Source organism: Jaculus jaculus, chromosome 16 (assembly GCF_020740685.1).
Source record: "Jaculus jaculus isolate mJacJac1 chromosome 16, mJacJac1.mat.Y.cur, whole genome shotgun sequence".
Classification (NCBI taxonomy): domain Eukaryota; kingdom Metazoa; phylum Chordata; class Mammalia; order Rodentia; family Dipodidae; genus Jaculus; species Jaculus jaculus.
In genome coordinates this window covers 17,475,664-17,498,868 of record NC_059117.1, presented here as the reverse complement: position 1 = coordinate 17,498,868, position 23,205 = coordinate 17,475,664, and the positions used below count along the sequence as shown (strand labels likewise).

The 23,205-nt window shown below is 44.4% G+C and overlaps 1 protein-coding gene across 1 annotated transcript in view; it reads left to right on the top strand.

Moving 5' to 3' along the window:
• Slc26a5 (solute carrier family 26 member 5) overlaps positions 1–22,971 on the top strand; it is a 58,351-nt gene extending 35,380 nt beyond the window's left edge. The window contains exons 9-19 of the mRNA XM_045135883.1: positions 8,860–9,007; positions 11,506–11,619; positions 12,611–12,688; positions 13,476–13,571; positions 13,924–14,030; positions 14,726–14,795; positions 15,982–16,074; positions 17,159–17,266; positions 20,399–20,596; positions 21,402–21,456; positions 22,778–22,971. Of these exons, the coding sequence (XP_044991818.1) occupies positions 8,860–9,007; positions 11,506–11,619; positions 12,611–12,688; positions 13,476–13,571; positions 13,924–14,030; positions 14,726–14,795; positions 15,982–16,074; positions 17,159–17,266; positions 20,399–20,596; positions 21,402–21,456; positions 22,778–22,971 (1,261 nt within the window). The remainder of the gene's footprint in view (positions 1–8,859; positions 9,008–11,505; positions 11,620–12,610; positions 12,689–13,475; positions 13,572–13,923; positions 14,031–14,725; positions 14,796–15,981; positions 16,075–17,158; positions 17,267–20,398; positions 20,597–21,401; positions 21,457–22,777) is intronic.
• The last annotated feature ends 234 nt before the right edge of the window (positions 22,972–23,205 follow it).

The window sequence follows — 23,205 nt, the reverse complement described above, 5'->3', positions numbered from 1 at the left end:
TAAAACACAAAGAATGAGAGGTGCTATGAGAAGTGGGCAGCTCTTGTAGGTCAAGCGTCAGGGAAAGTAATGTCTGAGACATATGTGAGCTTCAGTGACTCACTGGTGACTCCCAACTTGGCTCCAGAACTTGGTTTTCTGATGCCCATTTTCATCCCTTTCCCATTACCTCACACTGGGCCTCTGTCTACCACAGTGAGTCACATGATAAACATCACTTTTTTTTTTTTAATTTTTTTGTTGTTGTTCATTTTTATTTATTGAGAGTGACACAGAGAGAGAGAGGGAGAGAGGTAGAGAGAGAGAGAGAGAATGGGCACGCCAGGGCTTCTAGCCACTGCAAACGAACTCCAGACGCGTGTGCCCCCTTGTGCATCTGGCTAACGTGGGACCTGGGGAACCGAGCCTCGAACCGGGGTCCTTAGGCTTCACAGGCAAGCGCTTAACCGCTAGGCCATCTCTCCAGCCCAATAAACATCACTTTTTGATTGTATCAAATAGGTAATCTTATCTTATTTCAGCTACTACTAACAAGCAATTTGATTGAGATTTCTTTCTAAAATATGGTAATAGGGGCTGGAGAGATGGCTTAGTAGTTAAGCGCTTGCCTGTGAAGCCTAAGAACCTCAGTTCGAGGCTCAATTCCCCAGGATCCACATAAGCCATATGCACAAGGTGGCGCATGCATCTGGAGTTCATTTGCAGTGGCTGGAGGCCCTGGCGTGCTCATTCTCTCTCTCCCTCTCTTTCTCTCCCTGTCTGTCACTCCCAAATAAATAAATAAATAAAAATTAAAAAAAAAGCTGCCCTTGGAGCATTCCTTGAAGCAATTCTTTAAAACAAAATATGGTAATAGGTTAAAAATTTGCATCACCATAATTTCTAATTAATAGCTCCCTTTCCCCTATTGCATGTACCCAAATAAATTGCTTTCCTTTGACATATGTGAGCCAGGCTTTTTTGGTTTTTCGAGGTGGGGTCTCACTCTAGCCCAGGCTGACCTGGAAGTCACTATGGAGTCTCAGGGTGGCCTCAAACTCATGGTGATCCTCCTACCTCAGCCTCCCAAGTGCTGGGATTAAAGGCGTGCGCCACCACGCCCAGTTTGCGAGCCAGGTTTTAGAAAGAGAGAAAAATGAGTTTTACCTTGCTGAAACTTGGCTCTGTAGAAGCTTTATCTCCCTGGAACTTTGCCCAAAACCAAGCAGGTGACCAGTGTGGTGGCACACGTCTGTAACTCAGCACTTGGGAGGGTGAGATAGAAGGATTGCAAGTTGAGGCCAGCCTGGGCTACATAGTGACTTCTAAGCCAGCCTGAGCTACATAATGGTATACTGTCTCAAAAGGAAAGAAAGGAAATGGGTAACAAACATCTACCTGCCCAAATCCAGCAGTGACAGTGTTAGTCTTGTCTGTGCGTCATTCTGCAACCACAGCCATCAAGTTGCTTATACTTCTGCAGTATGGACTGATGCAGAGGAGGTGCCAGTCCCACTCACGTATCTTGGGTGTCTGAAGGTGTGACTCCTGCCAGACAGTGACTCGAGAGGGCTTCTGTCATACATGTTACACCTCAATCGGAGAGGTTGAAAGAGTTGGGAGCAGTCTAGAATCTCCTTTCCACATGGCATCTCTTGCAGATCGCTTTCTGTGGTGCCTGTGAGCCGCAGGAGAAGATAGCAGAGAATTTTCCAGATCTTATATGACCTCTGACTGCATCTACTATGTTCTAGAAAATGTATCAGTTTTTTTGTTGGTTTGGTTTTGTGGTTGGTTGGTAAGTTGGTTGGGTTTTGTCTGTGTGTGATAGAGTCTCGCTCTAGTCCAGGCTGACCTGGAATTCACTACAGAGTCTCAGGTGGCCTTTAATTCACGGCAATTCTCCTACCTCTGCTCCAGAGCCCTGGGATTAAAGGTATCCACTACCATGCCTGGCTTTGTATTAGTTATTTTTGCATCACTGTGCCCAAAATACTTACCAGAAACAACAAAAGGCAGGAGAAGGTTGTTTGGCTCACAGTTTCAGAAAGATTTCAGTCCTTCATAGCAGGCAAGACACATGAACAGCTCTGTCCATGGCAGGAAGAGTGTGAGGCAGCAATTCCACACATAAAAGCAAAACAAAGAAGCAGAGAGGCAGGCCAGAACCAGAGGTAGAGAGAATCTTCAAGAGCTGCCCCTCCTGACCTAGTTTCTCTATCTAGACCCTACTCCCTAAAGGCTGCACAGCCTTTTTAAAAGTGCCACATGGCTGGAGAGATGGCTTAGTGGTTAAGGCGCTTGCCTGCAAAGCCTAAGGACCCATGTTCAACTCTCCAGATCCCATGTAAGCCAGACACTCAAAGGCCAAGGCAAGTGCAAGATCACGCACTCCCACTAGGTGGCGCAAGCATCTGGAGTTCGATTTCAGTGTCAGAGGCCCTGGCATGCCATTTCTTTCTCTCTTTCTTTCTTTCTTTCTCTCTTTCCTCTCTCTCTCTCCCCCAAATTTTTTAAGTGCCACAAAAGAGAGGGCAAAAAGACTGTAAGAGCTACAGAGTGGGTGAGAATACGCTGAGGCAAACTCCCCCCCCCCCACACACACACACACACTGTCTTATAGGGACTGACTGAGGCCTTCACAACCCCACAGTGAATCCCATAACCCCACTGAGGAGGGCCCCAGGGAAACAGGAGCAGAGACAAGGGCATAAAAGAATACAATTTTGTTTTTCAAAAATAAACAAGGGTGGGCTGGAGAGATGGCTTCGTGGTTAATGTGCTGGTCTGCAAAGCCAAAGAACCTAGGTTCAATTCCCCAGTATCCATGTCAGTCAGATGCACAAGGGGGCACATGCATCTGGAGTTTGTTTGCAGTGGCTGGAGGCCCTGGCATGCCCATTCTTTCCCTCTCTCTCTCTCTCTCTCTCTCTCTCTCTCTCTCTCTCTCTCTCCCCCTCCCTTTCCCTCTATCAAATAGATAAAAAATAAAATATCAGAGCTGGAGAGATGGCTTAGCAGTTAAGGCACTTTCTTATAAAGCCAGAGGACACAGGTTCAATTCCCCAGGACCCACGCCCAAGCCATATACACAAGGTGGCACATGTGTCTGGAGTTTGTTTGCAGTGGTTAGAGGTCCTGGGGCACCCATTCTCTCTCACTCTGTCTCTTCCTCTCTTTTAAATTAATTAATTAATTAATTTAAGAATAAATAAATAAAAATAAAATATTTTTTAAAAAAGATATTTTAATCTGGGCATGATGGTGCACACTTTTAATCCCAGCTCTCAGGAGGCAGAGGTAGGGAGATCACCATGAGTTCATGGCCACCCTGAGACTACATAGTGAATTCCAAGTCAACCTGAATTACAGCAAGACCCTACCTCAGAAAAAAAGATATTTAAAAATAAATAAATGAATAAATAAATAAATAAGGGCTGGAGAAATAGCTTAGTGGTTAAGGTGCTTGCCTGCCAAGCATAATGACCCATGTTCCACTCTCCAGATCCCACATAAGCCAGACACACTGAAGTGAGACAAGCACAAGGTTGCGCATGCCCACTAGGTGGCAGTAGCTTCTGGAGTTCGATTGCAGTGGCTGAGGCTCTGGCACACCAATTCTCTCTCCTCTCTCTCTCTCTCCAAAAATAAATAAATGAATAAAATTTCAGGGTCTAGGAAATAAGTGCTACAAGCTTGGAACTGAGTGCTGAAAACATGAGCTTGTGGAAGACATTGCAAATTCAACCCATAACGTCTGCCCTTGATCCTCTAAAGTTCATGGCCAAATCATATTTAATGCATTCAGGTTGCAGAGGTAGAGCGATAGGTAAAGTGCCCATTTTTCAAGTCAGAGTATGCAAATTCAATCTCCAGATCCTACATATAAAAGGCCAAAAGCCACGGCAGGGTTCTGTAATCCCAGCTTGCTGATGCAAGATGGGATTTGGAGAGAGGAGAATTTCCCAGAATCTCGTGGCAAGTGCAGCAAAGAATAAAAGCAGCAGAGTGACAATCCAGGGACAGAAATGCTGTCCCAAAACAAGATAGAAAGGCAAATTGACCAGAAAGTTATCCTCTGACCTCCACACATGTGCTATGGCCTATGCACACACACAGTAACACACACACACACACAAACAGGCATGCACACATGCATTTTTTTTGCAATTTTCAAAACAATATATCCAGTTCAACTTCAATAGTCCCCACAGACATAATAGACCCAACTCTGTTCAAAAGTCTCCTTTAAGACTCAAGGCAATGTGTAAAATCATACAAGTTAATGCTTCCAATACACAATGGACATAGGTAAACGTTCCCATTTCAAAAGAGAGGAATTGCCGGGCGTGGTGGCGCACGCCTTTAATCCCAGCACTCGGGAGGCAGAGGTAGGAGGATCGCCATGAGTTCAAGGCCACCCTGAGACTACAGAGTTAATTCCAGGTCAGCCTGGACCAGAGTGAGACCCTACCTTGAAAAACCAAAAAAATAAATAAATAAATAAAAGAGAGAGAGAGGGTGAGGAATGGTAAGATAGTGAAAGATTGGATCTGGGCTGGAGAGATGGCTGAGCAGTTAAGGCACTTGCCTACAAAGCCTAAGGACCCATGTTCACTTCTCCAGGTCCCACATAAGCCAGATGCACAATGTGGTGCTTGCATCTGGAGTTTGTTTTCAGTGGCTAGAGGTCCTGGCATGCCCATTCTCATTCTCTCTCTCTCTCTCTCTCAAATTAAAAAAAAAAAAAAAAAAAAAAAAAAAAAAAGATTGGACCAAAGCAAGTTTCAAATCCAACCGGGCAAACATTTGACCCTGCATCTCCTTGTCTAACATCCGGGGCCGTAATGCCGTCATGTGAGCTCCCACAGGCTTGGGTAGCCCTATTCTTGTGGCTCAGCACACATGGACTCTCTTGGACCTTCTCCACTGAATGTCTGCAGTTCCCCTGGGACATGTCCCACATTTCTGGCACCCCCAACAAAATCCTGGGGTCAGTGGATAAAGTATTTACCATGGAAGCATGAGGACCAGAGTTCGAATCCTCAACACCCATGTAAATGCTGCATGGATGTGGAAGGCTGCCTATAATCCCAGCACTCAGGGAGGCATAAACAGGGTGTAGTGGTTTGAATTAGTGCCCTCCATAAGCCCATGTGTTCTGAATGCTAGGTCCCCAGCTGGTGGCGATTTGGGAGGTAGAGCTTTGCTGGGGGGAGGGGGTATGTTGCTGGGGCCTTGAGGCTTATCAAACCTAGCTGGCTGGTGTTAGCTGGGCTCACTCTGCTGCCACTGCTGTCCACTTGATGTTGACCAGGAGGTGATGTCCAGCCTCTGCTCATGCCACGTTTTCCCCTTCCGTTGTGGAGCTTCTCCTCAGGTCTGTAAGCCAAAATAAACCCTTCACTCCCTCAAGCTGCTTTTTGTCGAGCGCTTTGCACCAGCAATGCGAAGGTAACGACAACAAAGGGACGAGTTTGCTGGCCAGCTAGACTAGCCTAATTGGCAAGCTCTGCGTTCAAGTGTGAGAGCCCACTTCAGTAAATAAAGAATAAAATAGCCGGGTGGGGTGGCTCATGCCTTTAATCACAGCACTCAGGAGGCAGAGGTAGGAGGAGTTCTGTGAGTTCGAGGCTACCCTGAGACTACATAATGAATTCCAAGTTAGCCTGGGCTAAAGCAAAACCCTGCCTTGAAAAATCAAAAGATAAAATAAAATGATCCAACACCTGTAACATCAACCTCTGGCCTCCACACACTCATGTGTGCCCCACATGCACACACACCAGCATGCACATGTGCCCACACACATAGGAACATGTATACACATGCATGCATAACACACACTCACAAAAATCATGATGTCCCAGGATTGTAAAGATGGTTTAGCAGTTCATGCACTTACTTGTAATGACAAAGGACCCAGGCTCAATTCCCCAGGACCCACATAAGCCAGATGCACAAGATAGCACATGCATCTGGAGTTCATTTGCGCTGGTTAGAGGCCTTGACATACCCCATTTCTCTCTCACTCTCTCTCTCTCTCTAGTAAATAAATAAATAAAAATTAAATATTTTTTAAAAATAGTGTCCCAAGTTAGATACAAGTATTCAAAACATTAGCCCGACTCAACACTCAAGCCCTAATAGCAAATGAGAAGGCTGGCCTCATTCATGAACAAGGACATCTAGTGGGAGAAACAGCATGCGCCTACAAGTAGGAAAGGAATGGCTGGAGGCTGTCTTTGAAAGCAAACTCCCATACTTACCCATACGAAGTCATAAAGACATATATACACTGTGCAGAGTTGGTAACATGGCAGTTGACTGTTAAAGATCACAGACAGATTGGGGGTTACTTTCCTGAACTCATTCCAAAATACATGCTGTTTTTTATTTATTTATTTATTTATTTATTTATTTATTTATTTATTTATTTATTTGAGAGCGACAGGCACAGAGAGAAAGACAGATAGAGGGAGAGAGAGAGAATGGGCGCGCCAGGGCTTCCAGCCTCTGCAAACGAACTCCAGACGCATGCGCCCCCTTGTGCATCTGGCTAACGTGGGACCTGGGGAACCGAGCCTCGAACCGGGGTCCTTAGGCTTCACAGGCAAGCGCTTAACTGCTAAGCCATCTCTCCAGCCCATACATGCTGTTTTTATTACTTACTCCTCAGGCTCAGACTAGCTACTAGATCTTCCCTCATGCTTATGTAACAAAGGGCAGAGGAAAGACAACTAATATAATTAACTAATTTATTTATTTATTTAATTTTTTCAGCAAGAGAGAGAATTGACACACAAGGGCCTTAGCCACTGCCATCAAACGCCAGACACTTGTGCCCCCTAGTGTGCACGTGTGACCTTGCACTTGCCTCATCTTTGTGCATCTAGCTTTCGTGGGATCTGGAGAATCAAACATGGGTCCTTAGGCTTCACAGGCAAGCGCCTTAACCGCTAAGCTGTCTCTCCAGCCAAAGATAACTAATTTTAAAGTCAGGTACCTTGGGTTTGACTTTCTGCTCCATGTTGGAAAAAATCATTTTACATCTACAAGCTTCCTTTTATTCAACCTGTAACTTGAGATAGCAATGGCACCTATGGAATAGGACTGTGGTAAGGAAAACTAAGATGGCCACTGTAAAACATGACATAGGCTTAGCAAGTCCCTTTCCTTGCCTCTCTGCCCTCCCTCTCCTTACCTCAGAATTTCAAACATCCCTATGTCACTGTGCTGTGACATCGTGAGAGAAACAGGTGTAGAGGCAGGCTCACTGTGGTTTGGGTGTGCTTAATGCATGAACGTATTGGCCGTGGACAAGATGCCTCACTATGCCTCATTTTTCTCATCTGTAAAATCAGGATTATGGGATGGAGAGATGGCTTAGCAGTCAAGTGCTTGCCTGCAAAGCCTAAGGACCCAAATTCAATTCCCCAGTACCCACATAAAGCCTGATGCACAAGGCAGCACAAGCGTCTAGAGTTCATTTCAGTGGTTCGAGGCCCTGGCACACCCATTCTGTCTCATTCCCTTTCTCTCTCTGTCTCTCTCTGATATAAATAAATAAAATCAGGATTATTAACCAGGCATGGTGGCGCACGCCTTTAATCCCAGCACTCGGGAGGCAGAGGTACGAGGATTACCATGAGTTCAAGGCCACCCTGAGACTCCATAGTGAATTCCAGGTCAGCCTGGGCTAGAGTGAGACCCTACCTCGAAAAACCAAAAAAAAAAATCAGGATTATTATGATGCCTCATTCACAGATGATGGGAAATAAATGAGTGTGGGATGCAGCACAGAGAACCCAATACACAAGCACTTGATAACTGGCCTGTGTCACAATTAAGTGACTGTTATCACTACTTAATCAAGTGTTGAATTGGAGCAGGATGCCTTTGAAAATCCTGACTGCTCCTCACCCATAACATGCTAGGGACTCCCTTAGGATGAGGATCCTAAAAATGGACATATTCTGGGTTTTCCTGGGTTCCAGGAGTCACACTCTGAGTGCCTCCAGATTTCCAGAAAGATCTAAAGAGTATAGCCTTCAGTTGCTCTTTTCCTATGTTGGAGTAGAAGAGACAATGACATGAGGAGAATTAATAGACTGAGAGTCAACTCAAATAACAAAGAACTGAGTAATGTCACTGTTGCAGTCAGGCACATATTGCTGGCAGAAATCACCCTACCAAGAGCAACTTGTGGGGAAAAAAGAGGTTTATTTTGGCTTACAGGCTAGAGGGGGAAGCTCCATGATGGCAAGGAAAACGATGGCATGAGCAGAGGGTGGACATCACCCCCTGGCCAACATAAGGTGGACAATAGCAACAGGAGAGTGTGCCAAACACTGGCAAGGGGACACTGGCTATAATACCCATAAGCCTGCCCCCAACAATACACTCCCTCCAGGAGGCGTCAATTCCCAGCTCGCCATCAGCTGAGCGTTCAGAACACCTAAGTTTATGGGGGACACCGGAGTCAAACCACCACAGTCACCAAGACAGTAAATCTCCGTGAAGGGATCCCTCCCCACTCCAAGACTGGGCCAGCTATCTCGTGGCATCCGAGTGTTTATGCCAACCTTCTCCGCTTCCTGGTTCTGAGTCTTCCTTACACCTGCCCTTGGGTTCGATCTTACTCTGCTACAAACAACCTGACCCTCGCTCTCTGCCTGTGACCCGTCCCATAGAAAGCCCCGCTCTGACACGCGGGTCTGGAAAGAACCTATGCAATATGGGAGGGCCCTTCCTCCTGCCCCACCGCAGCAAACACACCCACAAGCATCGCTCGCCTCACTGGCACGGGTTGCCCCCTTCGGCTCATGCGTCTTCCCACAATGGTCACAATGTAAACTGACAGCCAGCTTGACTTTTCAGGCTGCTCCCTCCGGCCAACCCGGACACCAGTCTCTTCCACCTCGTGTATGTGGACGCCATTGCCATCGCCATCGTGGGATTCTCAGTGACCATCTCCATGGCCAAGACCTTGGCAAATAAGCATGGCTACCAGGTTGATGGCAATCAGGTAAACATCATCCATTTTCTGCGGATGTTTCACGGCGGTCCAGTCACCAAGCTCTGCTATGGAAACGATGGGATTTTCTTGTTAGAAAAATCTTCATGTTGGTGATAGATATATTTAAAGCATGTATTTATTCAACACTGTAATTACTTTTTAAAAAATATATATATTTTAATATATCTATATATATGTGTGTGTGTATATATATATACACATACACATACATATATATTGCCTGAGACTCCATAGTGAATTCCAGGTCAGCCTAGGCTAGAGTGAAACCATACCTCAAAAAACCAAAACAAACAAACAATATATGTGTGTGTGTGTGTGTGTGTGTGTGTGTGTGAGTGTGTGTGTGTGTGTGTGTGTATATATATATATATATATATATATGTAATTTATTTAAGGGAGAGAGAGAGGGAGAGAATAAAACTGTAATTTCTTTCATTTTGTTTGTTCATTTGTTTGCAGCCCAAGCTGACCTGAAGCTCATTATATAGTCCAGGCTTGCCTTAAACTTGTGGCAGTCCTCCTGCCTCAGCCTCCCAAGTGCTGAGAGTCAATAGTCTCTTTGCTACCTTCTTTTGTAACATAGCTACAGATAAAGTATTTAATCCCAACACCGTGAACTATAATCCTGCATTTTTTTTTTTTTTTGGAAGCAGAGTCTTGCTCTGTAGTCCAGGGTAGCCTGGAACTCACTATGTAGCCCAGGCTGGCCTCAAACTCCAACTTGTCCTCCTGCCTCAGCCCCTTAAGAGCTAAGATTACTGGCATGACGTGTCATGCCTGGCATTCCGTGTGTTTCTAGAGGGAGATCAGATGCTCCCTGTTCACATAAAATGTAATCAAATTAGAAATCCCAAAGTAGCCCTAAGAGCAGGACTCATGGTCCCAAGAAGACACTGACAGTCATTTGTTCGTGAGCAGTAGCCTCGACAGCCTAGATGCCAGCTATCATGCCTCAGGAAGGGCATGGTGGCACATGCCTTTAATCTCAGAACTCAGGAAGCAGAGGTAGAAGGATTACCTTGAGTTCAAGGCCACCCTGAGACTACTTAGTAAATTTCAAGTCAGCCTGGCATAGAGAAATCATACCTCAAAAAAAAAAAGCCAGACATGGTGGCATACGCCTTTAGTACCAACGCTAATGAGTCAGAGATAGGAAGCTCACTGCGAGTTCAAGGCCATCCTGAGACTCCGTAGTGAATTCCAGGTCAGCCTGGGCTAGAGGGAGACCCTACTTTGAAAAATCAAAAGAAAAAAATGTTTATTTTAAACAGGAAAATATTTTCTCTCTTTATAGCAGTTCTCTCTCTCTTTTTTTTTTTTTTTAACGAAGTCAGAGCTAAGGAGACAACTCAGTGGATGAAGTGTGAGGACCTGAATTGGTACCCCCACCACCCACACAAAATGCGGGCACAGTGACACATGTCCATAATCCTAGCACTGAGGAAGTAGACAGGAGGAGGACCCCCTAGGGCTTGCTGGTCAAATGGTCGACCCAAATTGGTGAGCGCCAGGCTCAGTGAAAGACCTTATCATAAAATAAGGAAGAGAGTGCTTGAGAAAGACCCCTGATGTCAACCTTTGACCCCCACATGTATTCACTTACATACATGTGCCCACACTCACATGTGTGGCCGCACACATACTAACATGCATATATATACATGCATACAATGCCACAGACACATGCAAAGAAAAGCAACTTTTATGTTAAGAGTATGTTTTGAAACAGGAAGTAGGTAAAGATCATGTAGCATTGACCTCCAGCACAATGAAGAGCTAGTGTTCCCCACCACTCCAAATGAAGCCATGATTCCTCATGCTGGAAAAATTCAATACTTGAGGCCGGGCATGGTGCCACACATCCTTAATCCCAGCACTCAGGAGGCAGAGGTAGGAGGATTGCTGTGAGTTCAAGGCCACCCTGAGACTCCATAGTGAATTCCAGGTTGGCCTGGGCTAGAGTGAAACCCTACCTTAAAAAAACCAAAACAAAAAAAAACAAAATATTTGATTTATTTATTTGCAAGGAGAGAGGGAGGGAGAGAGAGAGAATGGGCATGCTAGGACTTCCTGATGCGTGTGCCACTTTGTGTGTCTGGCCCTGTGAGGGTACTGGGGAATCGAACCCAGCTTGTTAGGCTTTGCAGGTAAGCACCTTAACTGCTGAGCCATCTCTCCAGCCTCTGGGAAAATTTTTATATTAGAAAAAGAGATGAGCCTGCATTGAAGATGTGTTTTTTTTTATTTTAATTTTAATTTTTTAGTTTACCAAGGTAGGGTCTCCCTCTAGCTCAAGCTGACCTGGAATTTCCCATGTAGTCTCAGGGTGGCCTCAAACTCTCCACGATCCTCCTACCTCTGCCTCCCGAGTGCTAGGATTAAATGCATGCGCCACCACGCCCGGCGAAGATGTGTTTATAAAATGCCCTGCTTGCTTTTCCCTAAAGAGTGACCTACCACCTCTGTTTTGTTTCCGCACGGGAAAGGAGCTCATTGCCTTGGGACTGTGCAATTCCATTGGATCTCTCTTCCAGACCTTTTCGATTTCTTGTTCCTTGTCCCGAAGCCTTGTTCAGGAAGGAACCGGAGGGAAGACACAGGTACGTACACAGCAAGGCCTCTCTGCCCACCGCTGATGAGGGTGGTGATGAAATGTTAAGTCTCCTGATTCTGAACCCAAGCAAAGCTGCTCTGCCTGTATATCCATGCTCCGGGGGAGCTGGGAAGTGAATCAGAGAAAGGTGTGATTGCCTGAAGCAAATCAGAAGGAACTCCATCTATGGGAAAGAGGGTTATTTTCCAGTTAAATTGGAAAGTTATCCCAATACTGTACTTGCTGCTACCAGTGAGCCTTGAAGTTCAGACAAGAACTATTTCTCTTGAAAGCCTGAGACTGAGTGTGGGCAAGAGGCTCGTACCACTCACTAGAACTTTCTGCAGTAATGGATTTGTTACTCTTTACACCATCTAGTTGGGCATCTGCAATAAGGATGGCTCTTGAGCTCTTGAAATGTAGCTAGTGCCACCAGGACCTGATTTTTGTTTTTAAATTTTCTTCAATTTAAGTTTCCAAGCAACTAAATAGCCATTTGTGGTGAGTAACTACCAGACTGATAGCAAATGCTAGTCTGAACTCTTCGGTCCTGGAGCCTTAGCTCCAGACTTTTCTCCAGCCTCTGACAAAGCACTTCAGTCAAGATATGTAAACAAGCCAGGTGTGGTGGCGCACACCTTTAATCCCAGCACTCGGGAGGCAGAGGTAGGAGGATTGCCATGAGTTCAAGGCCACCCTGAGATGACAGAGTTAATTCCAGGTCAGCCTGGACCAGAGTGAGACCCTACTTCGAAAAAAAAAAAAAAAAAGATATGTAAACATTTGAGCTTCTGTTTAAAAGCTGTGAGAAGAGCCATAATTTCAAGAAGGAATCAAGATAAAGTTGTAGGTTTGCATAATAGTTTGGATGATTTTTTTTTTATTTAGTCCATAGGTTCTTGATTTTTCTCACAGTGATTATAGCAAGAATAAGACCAGCCTACACCCAGCCTTTTACCCTAGTCTTTAAACCCCTCATTATGTCTTCTCTCACTCAGCTTGCAGGGTGCTTGGCCTCGTTGATGATTCTGCTAGTCATATTAGCCACTGGCTTTCTCTTTGAATCATTACCCCAGGTGTGTAGAGTGGACCTGGTGTGAGGTGTGTGTGTGTGTGTGTTTTCCATGCTGTTCTATTTATTTAGATTTTTGTAACTGTCTTGGAGATTGAAACTCTAGTAGGGAAGTATGGGAAAGGGTCATGGCTAGGACCAAGATCCTGCTCCACCGTTTACTGACAGCTGTCACAGGCCTTGGGAAAGTCACCTTAATCCCTCTGAGTCTCAATTTCCTTGTCTGAAAAGTAGGGGGTGGACTGGCTGATCTCCAAGATGACTTCTCTCTTTGATCTTGCATGACCTCGCACGTCATTAAAATTCTAAGATGAAGCCTGGCATGGTGGCGCACGCCTTTAATCCCAGCATTTGGGAGGCAGAGGTAGGAGGATCGCTGTGAGTTCAAAGCCACCCTGAGACTACATAGTGAATTCCAGGTCAGCCTGGGCAAGAGTGAGACCCTACCTGGGGAAAAAAAAAAAACTCAGATGACCTTTATAACATAAGGCATTTATTTCTTGATATATTTCAAGTACGAGAGATGAGAAATAACATGAAGGAAGTCATAAGGAGAAAGACCACGGATGAAATAGCACCAGCTTTAATTCTGAACCTCCTGCTGCCATGGAGGTCCTGGTTTTAACCAAGGCCCAGTTAAACTAACCAAGTACTGGGAATCGGGCGCTTACGGCTCCATGGGCAGTGCCACCTAGGGAGTGGGAGAAGGGGGAAGCAGGGGACGACAGCGGGGGACGGGCCGCAGCGGCGGGGACAGGTGAGGAGAAGCCCGGGCGGACACTGTGTTTCAGGCGGTGCTGTCGGCCATTGTGATTGTCAACCTGAAGGGAATGTTTATGCAGTTCTCAGACCTGCCCTTCTTCTGGAGGACCAGCAAGATCGAGCTGGTAAGTCAAGGTGGCGGCAAGGCTAAGACTTCAGGGCAGCGGCTGTTACCACTGCAAAGAAAAACCCGAGGGCGCCGGGCGTGGCGACGCACGCCTTTAATCCCAGCACTCAGGAGGCAGAGGTAGGAGGATCGCCGTGAGTTCAAGGCCACCCTGAGACTCCGTAGTGAATTCCAGGTCAGCCTGAGCTACAGTGAGACCTGACCTCAAGGAGAAAAAAAAAAATCTGAGGAAGACATTAATGCACTTAGTTGTTATTTGCAGCGCTCGGGCAAGGTGACCATAGGCCTCTGGGTGGTTCTCCTGGACATTTTAGCATGATTCTCTAGAAAGCTTTCTGACTTTCATTCAGACTATCTGGCTTACCACTTTCGTGTCATCCTTGTTCCTGGGACTGGACTACGGTTTGATTACCGCGGTGATCATTGCCCTGCTGACCGTCATTTACAGAACCCAGAGGTGAGTGGCCTGGCTATGTGGGCTATGCTGGCATCAAGTATAGAACTGGCAGAAGTGGAACCCCGGAGTTATTTCTAGCTAATGTGAGAGCTACAGCTCTTCTAATGCAGCCTGTTGAGTAAATAAACAAGATGTTAAATAGATTCTATGCAGGGCTCAGCATAAAAGCACATGCTTGGCACATTCAATCCCCAACACCAGAAAAAGAAAAAAAAGAAGAAAATCCATATAGTTTCATTAGGTACTCTGCTCTGTCACAGCTGATAAATTCATAAAATTAGAATACATGGCTATACATGCTTCCATTGAAGTAACAAGGTACAGTGTGACAAATAAATAAAAGTGATGTCCACATCAAATGGACAGTAGTTGAGTCAGACTTTGCAGGGAGCACTAGTATTGTGTCTGTAGACAGGGGTTCAGGTTTGCCCATTCCTCTCATGCTTGTTGAAATCCTCATCCTTTTCAGGCCCAGATCCCCCCAAGCAGAGGGACCTCAGCTTCCCCTGTGTACCCCAACATCACTCCATGCAAGGGCAGAATGGCAGGGAATGAGATATATGAGGAGCCCTTCTGCAAAGTCCCCATGAGGATCCAGTTGCCCTGAATTCACTGGCAAACCCCACGAATTGTACAAATCATGTGCGGTGCCTCTGCTTAGTTGAATCAAACCCAATCTCTCTTTCTCTCTCCAGTCCAAGCTACAAAGTCCTGGGACAGCTTCCCGACACCGATGTATACATTGATATAGACGCATATGAGGAGGTAGGGCATTTTTCTGATATTTTAAAAGGTGGTAAGCAGTGATGTATGCGGTAAAGTAATGTTTTTATCCAGGACAAAAGGCAGTGTGGAGGAGAGCAAGGCTTGGTCATCAACGCGAAGAGACCAAGTGTCAGTTTATCACGTGGATCCGGCTTTGTAGTTTATACTGTGCATCAACTAGTAAATGTCTTAACGCTTATTTGCACTCATTTTAATGAGAATAACTATACACAGTGGGAATGAAAATGTGCATTTACAAAATGCTGAAGCTGAGGGAATAGTATGCCTATCTGCATGGTTATTTAAACCAATAGTAAAATACTGAATTAATCATGAAAAAATCTAGATTGGGGTGGGGGAACTATGGAACTCCATTTTATTTTCATTGATTAAGATGACAGCTTTAAGTTTCTTTGATTTTAGAATGTCCTTTTCTACTATGGAATCTCAAAGACCTACACAGAATCTCTTAAAACTCATTTGGGGATTGGAGGGATGGCTTAGCAGCTAAGGCATTTGCCTGCAAAGCCAAAGGACTCTGGTTCGATTCCCCAAGACTCACGTTAGCCAGATGCACAAGGGGATGCACACGTCGGGAGTTCATTTACAGTGGCTGAAGACCCTGGCATGCCCATTTTCTCTCTTTCTCTCTCTCCCTTTTTCTCATTTGGTCTGCATTCTGCTTAGGAAGAAATGCTGATTCACTGTGAGGTATTAGATGATTTTAGGGTGAATACTGGTGGGTTTTTTTCTTTTTTTCCTCATTCCAAAGAATGAAATCAGTTCCAGATTGCATCTTTGAGTCTCATGAGGCTTCTTGAAAAGATATGTACTCCAAGCCGGGAGTGGTGGCACACGCCTTTAATCCCAGCACTGGGGAGGCAGAGGTAGGAGGATCACTGTGAGTTCACGGCCACCCTGAGACTACATAGTGTATTCCAGGTCAGCCTGGGCTAGAGTGAGGCCCTACCTCAAAAAAGAAAATACAATAAATGAAAAGAAAAGAAAAGAAGAACAAAAGAACAAGAAACTTTTTTTCCTCAGGATGCTTCTTCTCAGTAACGTCATCGTGGTAAGGGCCCTCTGCTGTTCCTGTATTCGTTTCCAGGAGGGAGCAGAGAGGCAATGGCAGTTCTGATTCTGAAATAAACACAGGTGTGAAACTCACTCATGTTTTATTTCTCAGGTGAAAGAAATTCCTGGAATAAAAATATTCCAGATAAATGCTCCAATTTACTATGCAAATAGTGACTTGTATAGCAACGCATTAAAAAGAAAGGTGAGTCATACGAGGTGATGGAAGCTGGGAAGATGGCTCAGTGGTTAAAGCAACTTGTAAAGTTCATGGGCCCAGGTTCAATTCACCAGCCACCCATAGAAGATGGACTCAAAGGTGGCACAAGTACCTGGTGTTTGTTTGAAGTGGCAAAAAGCCCTGGTGTGTGTGCACACATACACACACACACACACATGCATGCAAAAGAATTTAAAATTTTTGTAAAGAAAAATGAGTTTTGAGGAGATTTGTGCATGACAGGAACTGCTCAAATGTCTCTGCATACTTTGTTTTTATTTGCTCTATTTTTTTTACTGCTAGGTTCCCAGCTGATGGAGATTTTGGAAATAATGCCTCCTGGAGGCAGTGTATTGTTGGGGACGGGCTTATGGGTGTTATAGCCAGTATCCCCTTGCCAGTGTTTGGCACACTCTCTTGTTGCTATTGTCCACCTGATGTTGGCCAGGGGGTGATGTCTACATGCCATCATTTTCCCCTGCCATCACGGAGCTTCCCCCTAGGGTCTATAAGCCAAAATAAGCCTCTTTTTTCACACACACACACACACACACACATACACACACACACACAAAAGAATTCAAGGGCTTGAGAGATGGCTTAGTGGTTAAGGTGCATGCCTGCAAAGCCTAAGGACCCAGGTTCTATTCTCCAGGTCCCACGTAAGCCAGATGCACATGGTGGCACACACATCTGCAGTTCGTTTGCAGTGGCTAGAGGCCCAGATGCACCCATTCTCTCTCTCTAATAAATAAATAAATAATAAATAAATAAATCATATATATATGTATATATGTATGTATGTATATGTATATAAATTTGAGAAATCTAAGTTTAGTAAATACCATTCTAAAATTCTTTCTATGGCTTTAGCTTCTGATTGTCTTGAATAAAGACTCAAACTGAGAAAAGCACTAATGGTCTCTTAGTAAAGGAGCAATAATTCAGGATGTCTGAGGGAAACATCTGGCATAGAAAGCAGTTCCAAGGGGGATCTGAAGACTTAACAGCATGCGGGTGGGTCCCTGGGAACCAGAAGTGATTCTGTGTATATTTCTGTTCTGTAAAGACTGGCGTGAACCCAGCACTCATAATGGGAGCAAGAAGAAAGGCCATGAGGAAATATGCTAAGGAAGTTGGAAATGCAAATATGGCCAATGCAACTGTGGTCAAAGTGGTAAGTGATCTGTTCACAGTATTTTCCCTTTTCCTTTAATTGTGGTTGAAGTATAAATATAGCATGAAGTTGTTGATATAGGAAATCTTATAAACATTCTAAGTTTCCTTTATGTATTAAAAGTATGTGATAAGCGTGGTGGTGCATGTCTTTAATCCCAGCACTCAGAAGGCACAGGTAGGAGGATCATTGTGAGTTCAAGGCCAGCCTGAGACTGCATAGTAAATTCCAGGTTAGCCTGGGCTAAAGTGAAACCCTAACTCAAAACAAACAAACAAACAATCAAACAAAAAAGGTATGTGATAAATCAATGTGGTGGTGTTCACCTACAATCCTAGCACTTGGGAGACAGAAGTAGTAAGATCAGGAGTTCAAGGTGAACCTCAGTTACATAGTAAGTTCAAGGTTAGCCTGAGCTACTTAATATCCTATCTGAAAAAGCCAAGAAGGCCAGGCATGATGGCTCATGCCTTTAATCCCAGCATTTGGGAAGCAGAGGTAGGAGGATCACCATGAGTTCAAGGCCACTCTGATACTACATAGTGAATTCCACGTCAGCCTGGGCCAGAGTGAGACCCTCCCTAGGGAAGAAAAAAAAAAAGCCAAAAAGGAAAAGGAAGTATGTGAAAGGTTGGTTATGAGGTTGCTTCTGACATGAGTCATAAAAGCATCATTTTGAAAAGTAAAAAATCAAGGGCTAGAGAAATGGCTCAGTAGTTAAGGGGCTTGCTTGCAAAGCCTGACAGCTTGGGTTTGAGTCTCCATTACCCATGTAGAGCCATACGTACCAGGTGGTACATGCATCTGAAGTTCATTTGTAGCAGCAAGAGGCCCTGGCCTGCCCATTCTCTTGCTCTCTCTCTCTCTCTCTCTCTCTCTCTCTCTCTCTCTCTGTGTGTGTGTGTGTGTCTGTCTCCTTGCAAATAAATAAATCATACCACTTTTTTTTTTTTTTTTTTTTTTTTGGTTTTCAAGGTAGGTCTCACTGTAGCTCAGGCTGACCTAGAATTCACTCTGAATTCTCAGGGTGGCCTCAAACTCACAGTGATCCTACTACCTCTACCTCTCAAGTACTAGGATTAAAGGCATGCGCCACCATGCCCGGCCATATTTTTTATTATTATTTTTATTAACAGCATCTATGATTATAAACAATATCCCATGGTAATGCCCTCCCTCCCCCCACTTTCCCCTTTGAAACTCCATTCTCCATCACATCCCCTCCTCTCAATCAGTCTCTCTTGTATTTTGATGCCATCTTTTCCTCCTATTATGATGGTCTTGCACAGATAGTGTCAGGCACTGCGAGGTCATGGATATCCAGGCCATTCTGTGCCTGGAGGAACACGTTGTAAGCAGTCCTACCCTTCCTTTGGCTCTTACGTTCTTTCCACCACCTCTTCCCCAATGGACCCTAAGCCTTGGAAGGTGTGATAGAGATATTGCAGTGCTGAGCACTCCTGTCACTTCTTCCTAGCACCATGATGCCTTCTGAGTCATCCCAAAGTCATTGCCATCCGAAAAGAGAGGGTTCTCTACCAAAAGTGAGAGTAGCATTAATATAAGGGTATGAACATTAAGAGAAGTGCTGACTAGGCAGTTTGATGAGCATAATACATACATTTAGCCAGACATCAGCAGATGTTACACCCCTAGGGCTCATGACTACCCCTGTTTTAGGTTTTCAGTATCAGGGATGTATTCCCTCCCATGGAGCAGGCCTCCAGTCCAATTAGAGGACAGTTGGTTTACACCATGACAGACATGCCACTATTGCACCTGTTGGCTCATTTGGCCTGGCTGGCCAATTATAAAGCTTGTAGTGTCCACTGTAGAGTATCTTCACTGGCGATTTCTCTCTCTCCCATTGAGCTGCATGCAGAAGGGCTTCTTCCAGCTTTCTGTCAGCTGTCATACCACAGTTTTAAAAAAGAAAAGTTAGAGCCAGAAGTGTTGGTGCACACCTTTAATCCCAGCACTTGGAAGGCAGAGGTAGGAGGATCACTGTGAGTTTGAGGCCACCCTGAGACTACAAAGTGAATTCCAGGTCAGCCTGAGTTAAAGTGAGATGCTACCTTGAAAAATCAAAAAGAAAAAAGAAAGGAAGGAAGGAAGGAAGGAAGGAAGGAAGGAAGGAAGGAAGGAAGGAAGGGAAGGAAGAAAGTCGTCCAGGGGTAGTGACACACTCCTTTAATCCCAGCACTTACAGGTAGAAGTAGGAGGATTGCTATGAATTCAAAGCCAGCCTGAGATTAGAGATAGTGAATTCCAGGTCAGCCTAAGACCCTACCTCCAAACAAAACAAACAAAAAAGTAAAAATCACATGTTACCTTAATAAATTTCACTTTTAGTACTTTGTTATAGATTGATTCAGATGATTTTTAAATATATTTTATTTATTTATTTATTTGAGAGAGAGAAAGAGGCAGAGAGAGAGGGAGAGAGAGAATGGGTGCGCCAGGGCATCTAGCCACTGCAAACAAACTCCAGATGCATGTGCCACCTTGTGCATCAGGCTTAGGTGGATCCTAGAGAATCAAACTGGGGTCCTTTGGCTTTGCAGACAGACATCTTAACTGCCAAGCTATCTCTTTAGCCCTCAAATGATTTTTTAAAAGCTCAAAGGCTGGCTTTTGTTGTTCAGGCTTATGGTAATGAGTGCTGGTCATGCTGAGTTAATGAAATGTTTTCTGAATTAGGAGAAAAGGGAGACAATGATTAAAAGTACAGATTGTGCCAGACCAAAAGCCTTGAGGTAACAATTATTTTAGGAAGGATCTAGTATGACAGGTTGAGAGCGTAGGGGTTGATTTTCCATTTTATATCTTTCTCTCAAACAAAAGTATAAGTTGGGGGCTGGAGAGATGGCTTAGTGGTTAACCGCTTGCCTGTGAAGCCCAAGGACCCTGGTTCAAGGCTCGATTCCCCAGGACCCATGTAAGCCTGATACACAAGATGGCACATGCATCTGGAGTTTATTTGCAGTGGCTGGAGACCCTGGCACGCCCATTCTCTCTCATCTGCCTCTTTCTCTCTGTGTGTTTGTCTGTCGCTCTCAAATAAATAAAAATCAACAAAAAAATTAAAAAATATAACTTGTTCACACACTTCATGGTTCCATTTTGACACAGGATGCGCAAGTAGACGGAGAAGACGGTACCAAGCCTGAAGAGGAGGAGGATAACGTCAAATATCCTCCCATAGTCATTAAGAGCACGTTTCCTGAAGAAATTCAAAGATTTATGCCCCCGGAAACTGTCCACACTGTCATTCTAGATTTCACTCAAGTCAATTTCATCGATTCTGTTGGAGTGAAAACTGTAGCCGGGGTAAGCAGCACCCTGACGAAATCACTCCGCCTCTCTGTGTCTCATGTCCTATCAGCCACACAGGGACATGGGCTGCATACGGTCCCTCAACTCTTTTCTGTTGTTGCAGTTTTATTTCCCCCAACTTTTGATTTAATCTATAAAAGTAAAGACAGGAGCCGGGCGTGGTGGCACACGCCTTTAATCCCAGCACTCCGGAGGCAGAGGTAGGAGGATTGCCATGAGTTCGAGGCCACCCTGAGACTCCATAGTGAATTCCAGGTCAGCCTGAGCTAGAGTGAGACTCTACCTCGAAAAGCCAAAAAAAAAAAAAAAAGACAGTAGTATAATAGCCCCCATGTAACTTTCACTCAGCTTCAACAATTACCAATTTACAGACAATTTCATTCTGTTTGTATCAGTCATCCTTTTTCTGAAGCACACCCTAGTTGTTACGTACTCTTGTAACTATAATTTAAAAAATCAATGCCACTTTTATTTTTTTTTTTTTGGTTTTTCGAGGCAGGGTCTCACTCTAGCCCAAGCTGACCTGGAATTAACTCTGTAGTCTCAGGGTGGCCTTGAACTCATGGTAGTCCTCCTACCTCTGCCTCCCAAGTGCAGGGTAAAAGCGTGCGCCACCACGCCCGTCTTTTTTTTTTTTTAATGCCACATTTTAATTATACCTAAATAAAATTGAACACTGTTTAAATATTCTAGTTGTCGTTGACTGAGTGAAAAGCAGAAGGAAGACATACTGGTAGACAGTGACTTGCCCTGGGCACAGGGTCAACAGAAACTAAACTTGATTTCAACATTATTGCAGATTGTAAAAGAATATGGCGATGTCGGCATTTACGCATATTTAGCAGGATGCAGTCGTAAGTACCTTAGAATGGGGAACCTTTGAACATTCTAGTTTGCTTCTTTTTTTAAAATTAACTTTATTTGGAAATTTCCCTGTAATTTAAATTTTTATTTTAAGTATTTTGTTTATTTATTTGCCGGGGCGGGGGGACATGCCAGGGCTTCTAGCCACTACAGATAAACTCCAGACGCATGTGCCACCTTGTGCATCTGGCTTACGTTGGTTCTGGGGAATCAAACCTGGGTCCTTTGGCTTTGGCTTTACAGGCAAATGCCTTAACTACTAAGCCATCTCTCCAGCCCTATAATTCTTTTTATATCATTTATAATTAATTAACTGGCCTAGTTAATAGAGTGCCTGCCTAACATGCACAAAGCCCTGAATTTGATCCCCAACAACCAAAATAAAAGCACCAGGATAGAATATGATATATTTTGGGTAAGAAAAGGGGATGATTAGGACTGGACAGATGGCAGGGTTGTTAAGTGCATTTCCTGAGTAAGCATGAGGGCCTGAAACCCCCAGTCCCACAAGGGGGAATAGAGACCATGGAATCACTTGGACTAACAACAACAACAAAATAAATAAATAAACAGCAAACCCTGGTATCAGTAAAAGATTTCCAGCTCAAAATAAGAAGAGGTGGAAGAAGGATGGAGCTGGACACCTGGTCATTCTGCTCCAACCTTCACAAGCAAGCATCCCATGCTACAGGTGGTGCATTGGGCACCACATGAGCACATATACATGCATGTAACACACGCACGTGCACACACACACACACACACACACACACATACAAAGCCTCCTGGGACTGGAAGGAGGATATAATGATAACAGGGAGTAGAGTGAGAATTGTACTATTTTACTATAGCATTTTAATATTTAAACTAAATGATGCTGGGCATGGTGGCACATGCCTGCAAATCTAGCTAGGGAGTTGGAGGCAGGCAAATCAGAAGCTGAAGGTTGGGGCTGGAGGGCTGGCTTAGTGGTTAAGGCATTTGCCTGCAAAGCCAAAGGATCCCGTTTCGATTCTCCAGGACCCACATAAGCCAGATACACAAGGGGGCGATGTGTCTGGTGTTCATTTGCAGTGGCTGGATGCCCTGGCGTGTCCATTCTCTACCCCCCTTCTCTCTCTTAAATAAATAAATAAAATTTATTTAAAAAAATAAAAAAAGAAGCAGCAGCTGCTGCTTCTGGTCCACACAAGAAATGGTCTGATACTTAATTAATTAGTAACTAAATAAATATAGTATCAAAGTGTTACTTGTTAAATATCCAAAATCACAACCCAGAATGTGAAACGATTTTCTTTTCTTCTTTTATAGCACAAGTTGTGAATGACCTCACTCGCAATAGATTTTTTGAAAATCCTGCCTTAAAGGAATTACTGTTCCATAGCATCCATGATGCGGTTTTAGGCAGCCAAGTTCGAGAGGCCCTGGCTAAGCAAGAAACCTCTGCCCCACCTTCCCAAGAGGATTTGGAGCCGAATGCTACTCCTTCCACACCTGAGGCATAGATGGGACCTCCACTTGAGACGGGGTTATACGACTGTTGTGAAATTTCTCATTTACATGTTTTAAATGTTAGACCCTAGATTTTGCCCCCTTTTAGGGTAAGCACTTAGTAGTCAAGGCAATCTGGAGGGTGAGTGATGCGTAGCAAGTGTATCTTACTTGTGTTTTATAATTGAATATTCAAAGATAAATTGGCCTCTTCCTGCACTTATTTTACAGTGACATTTGTTGCATTT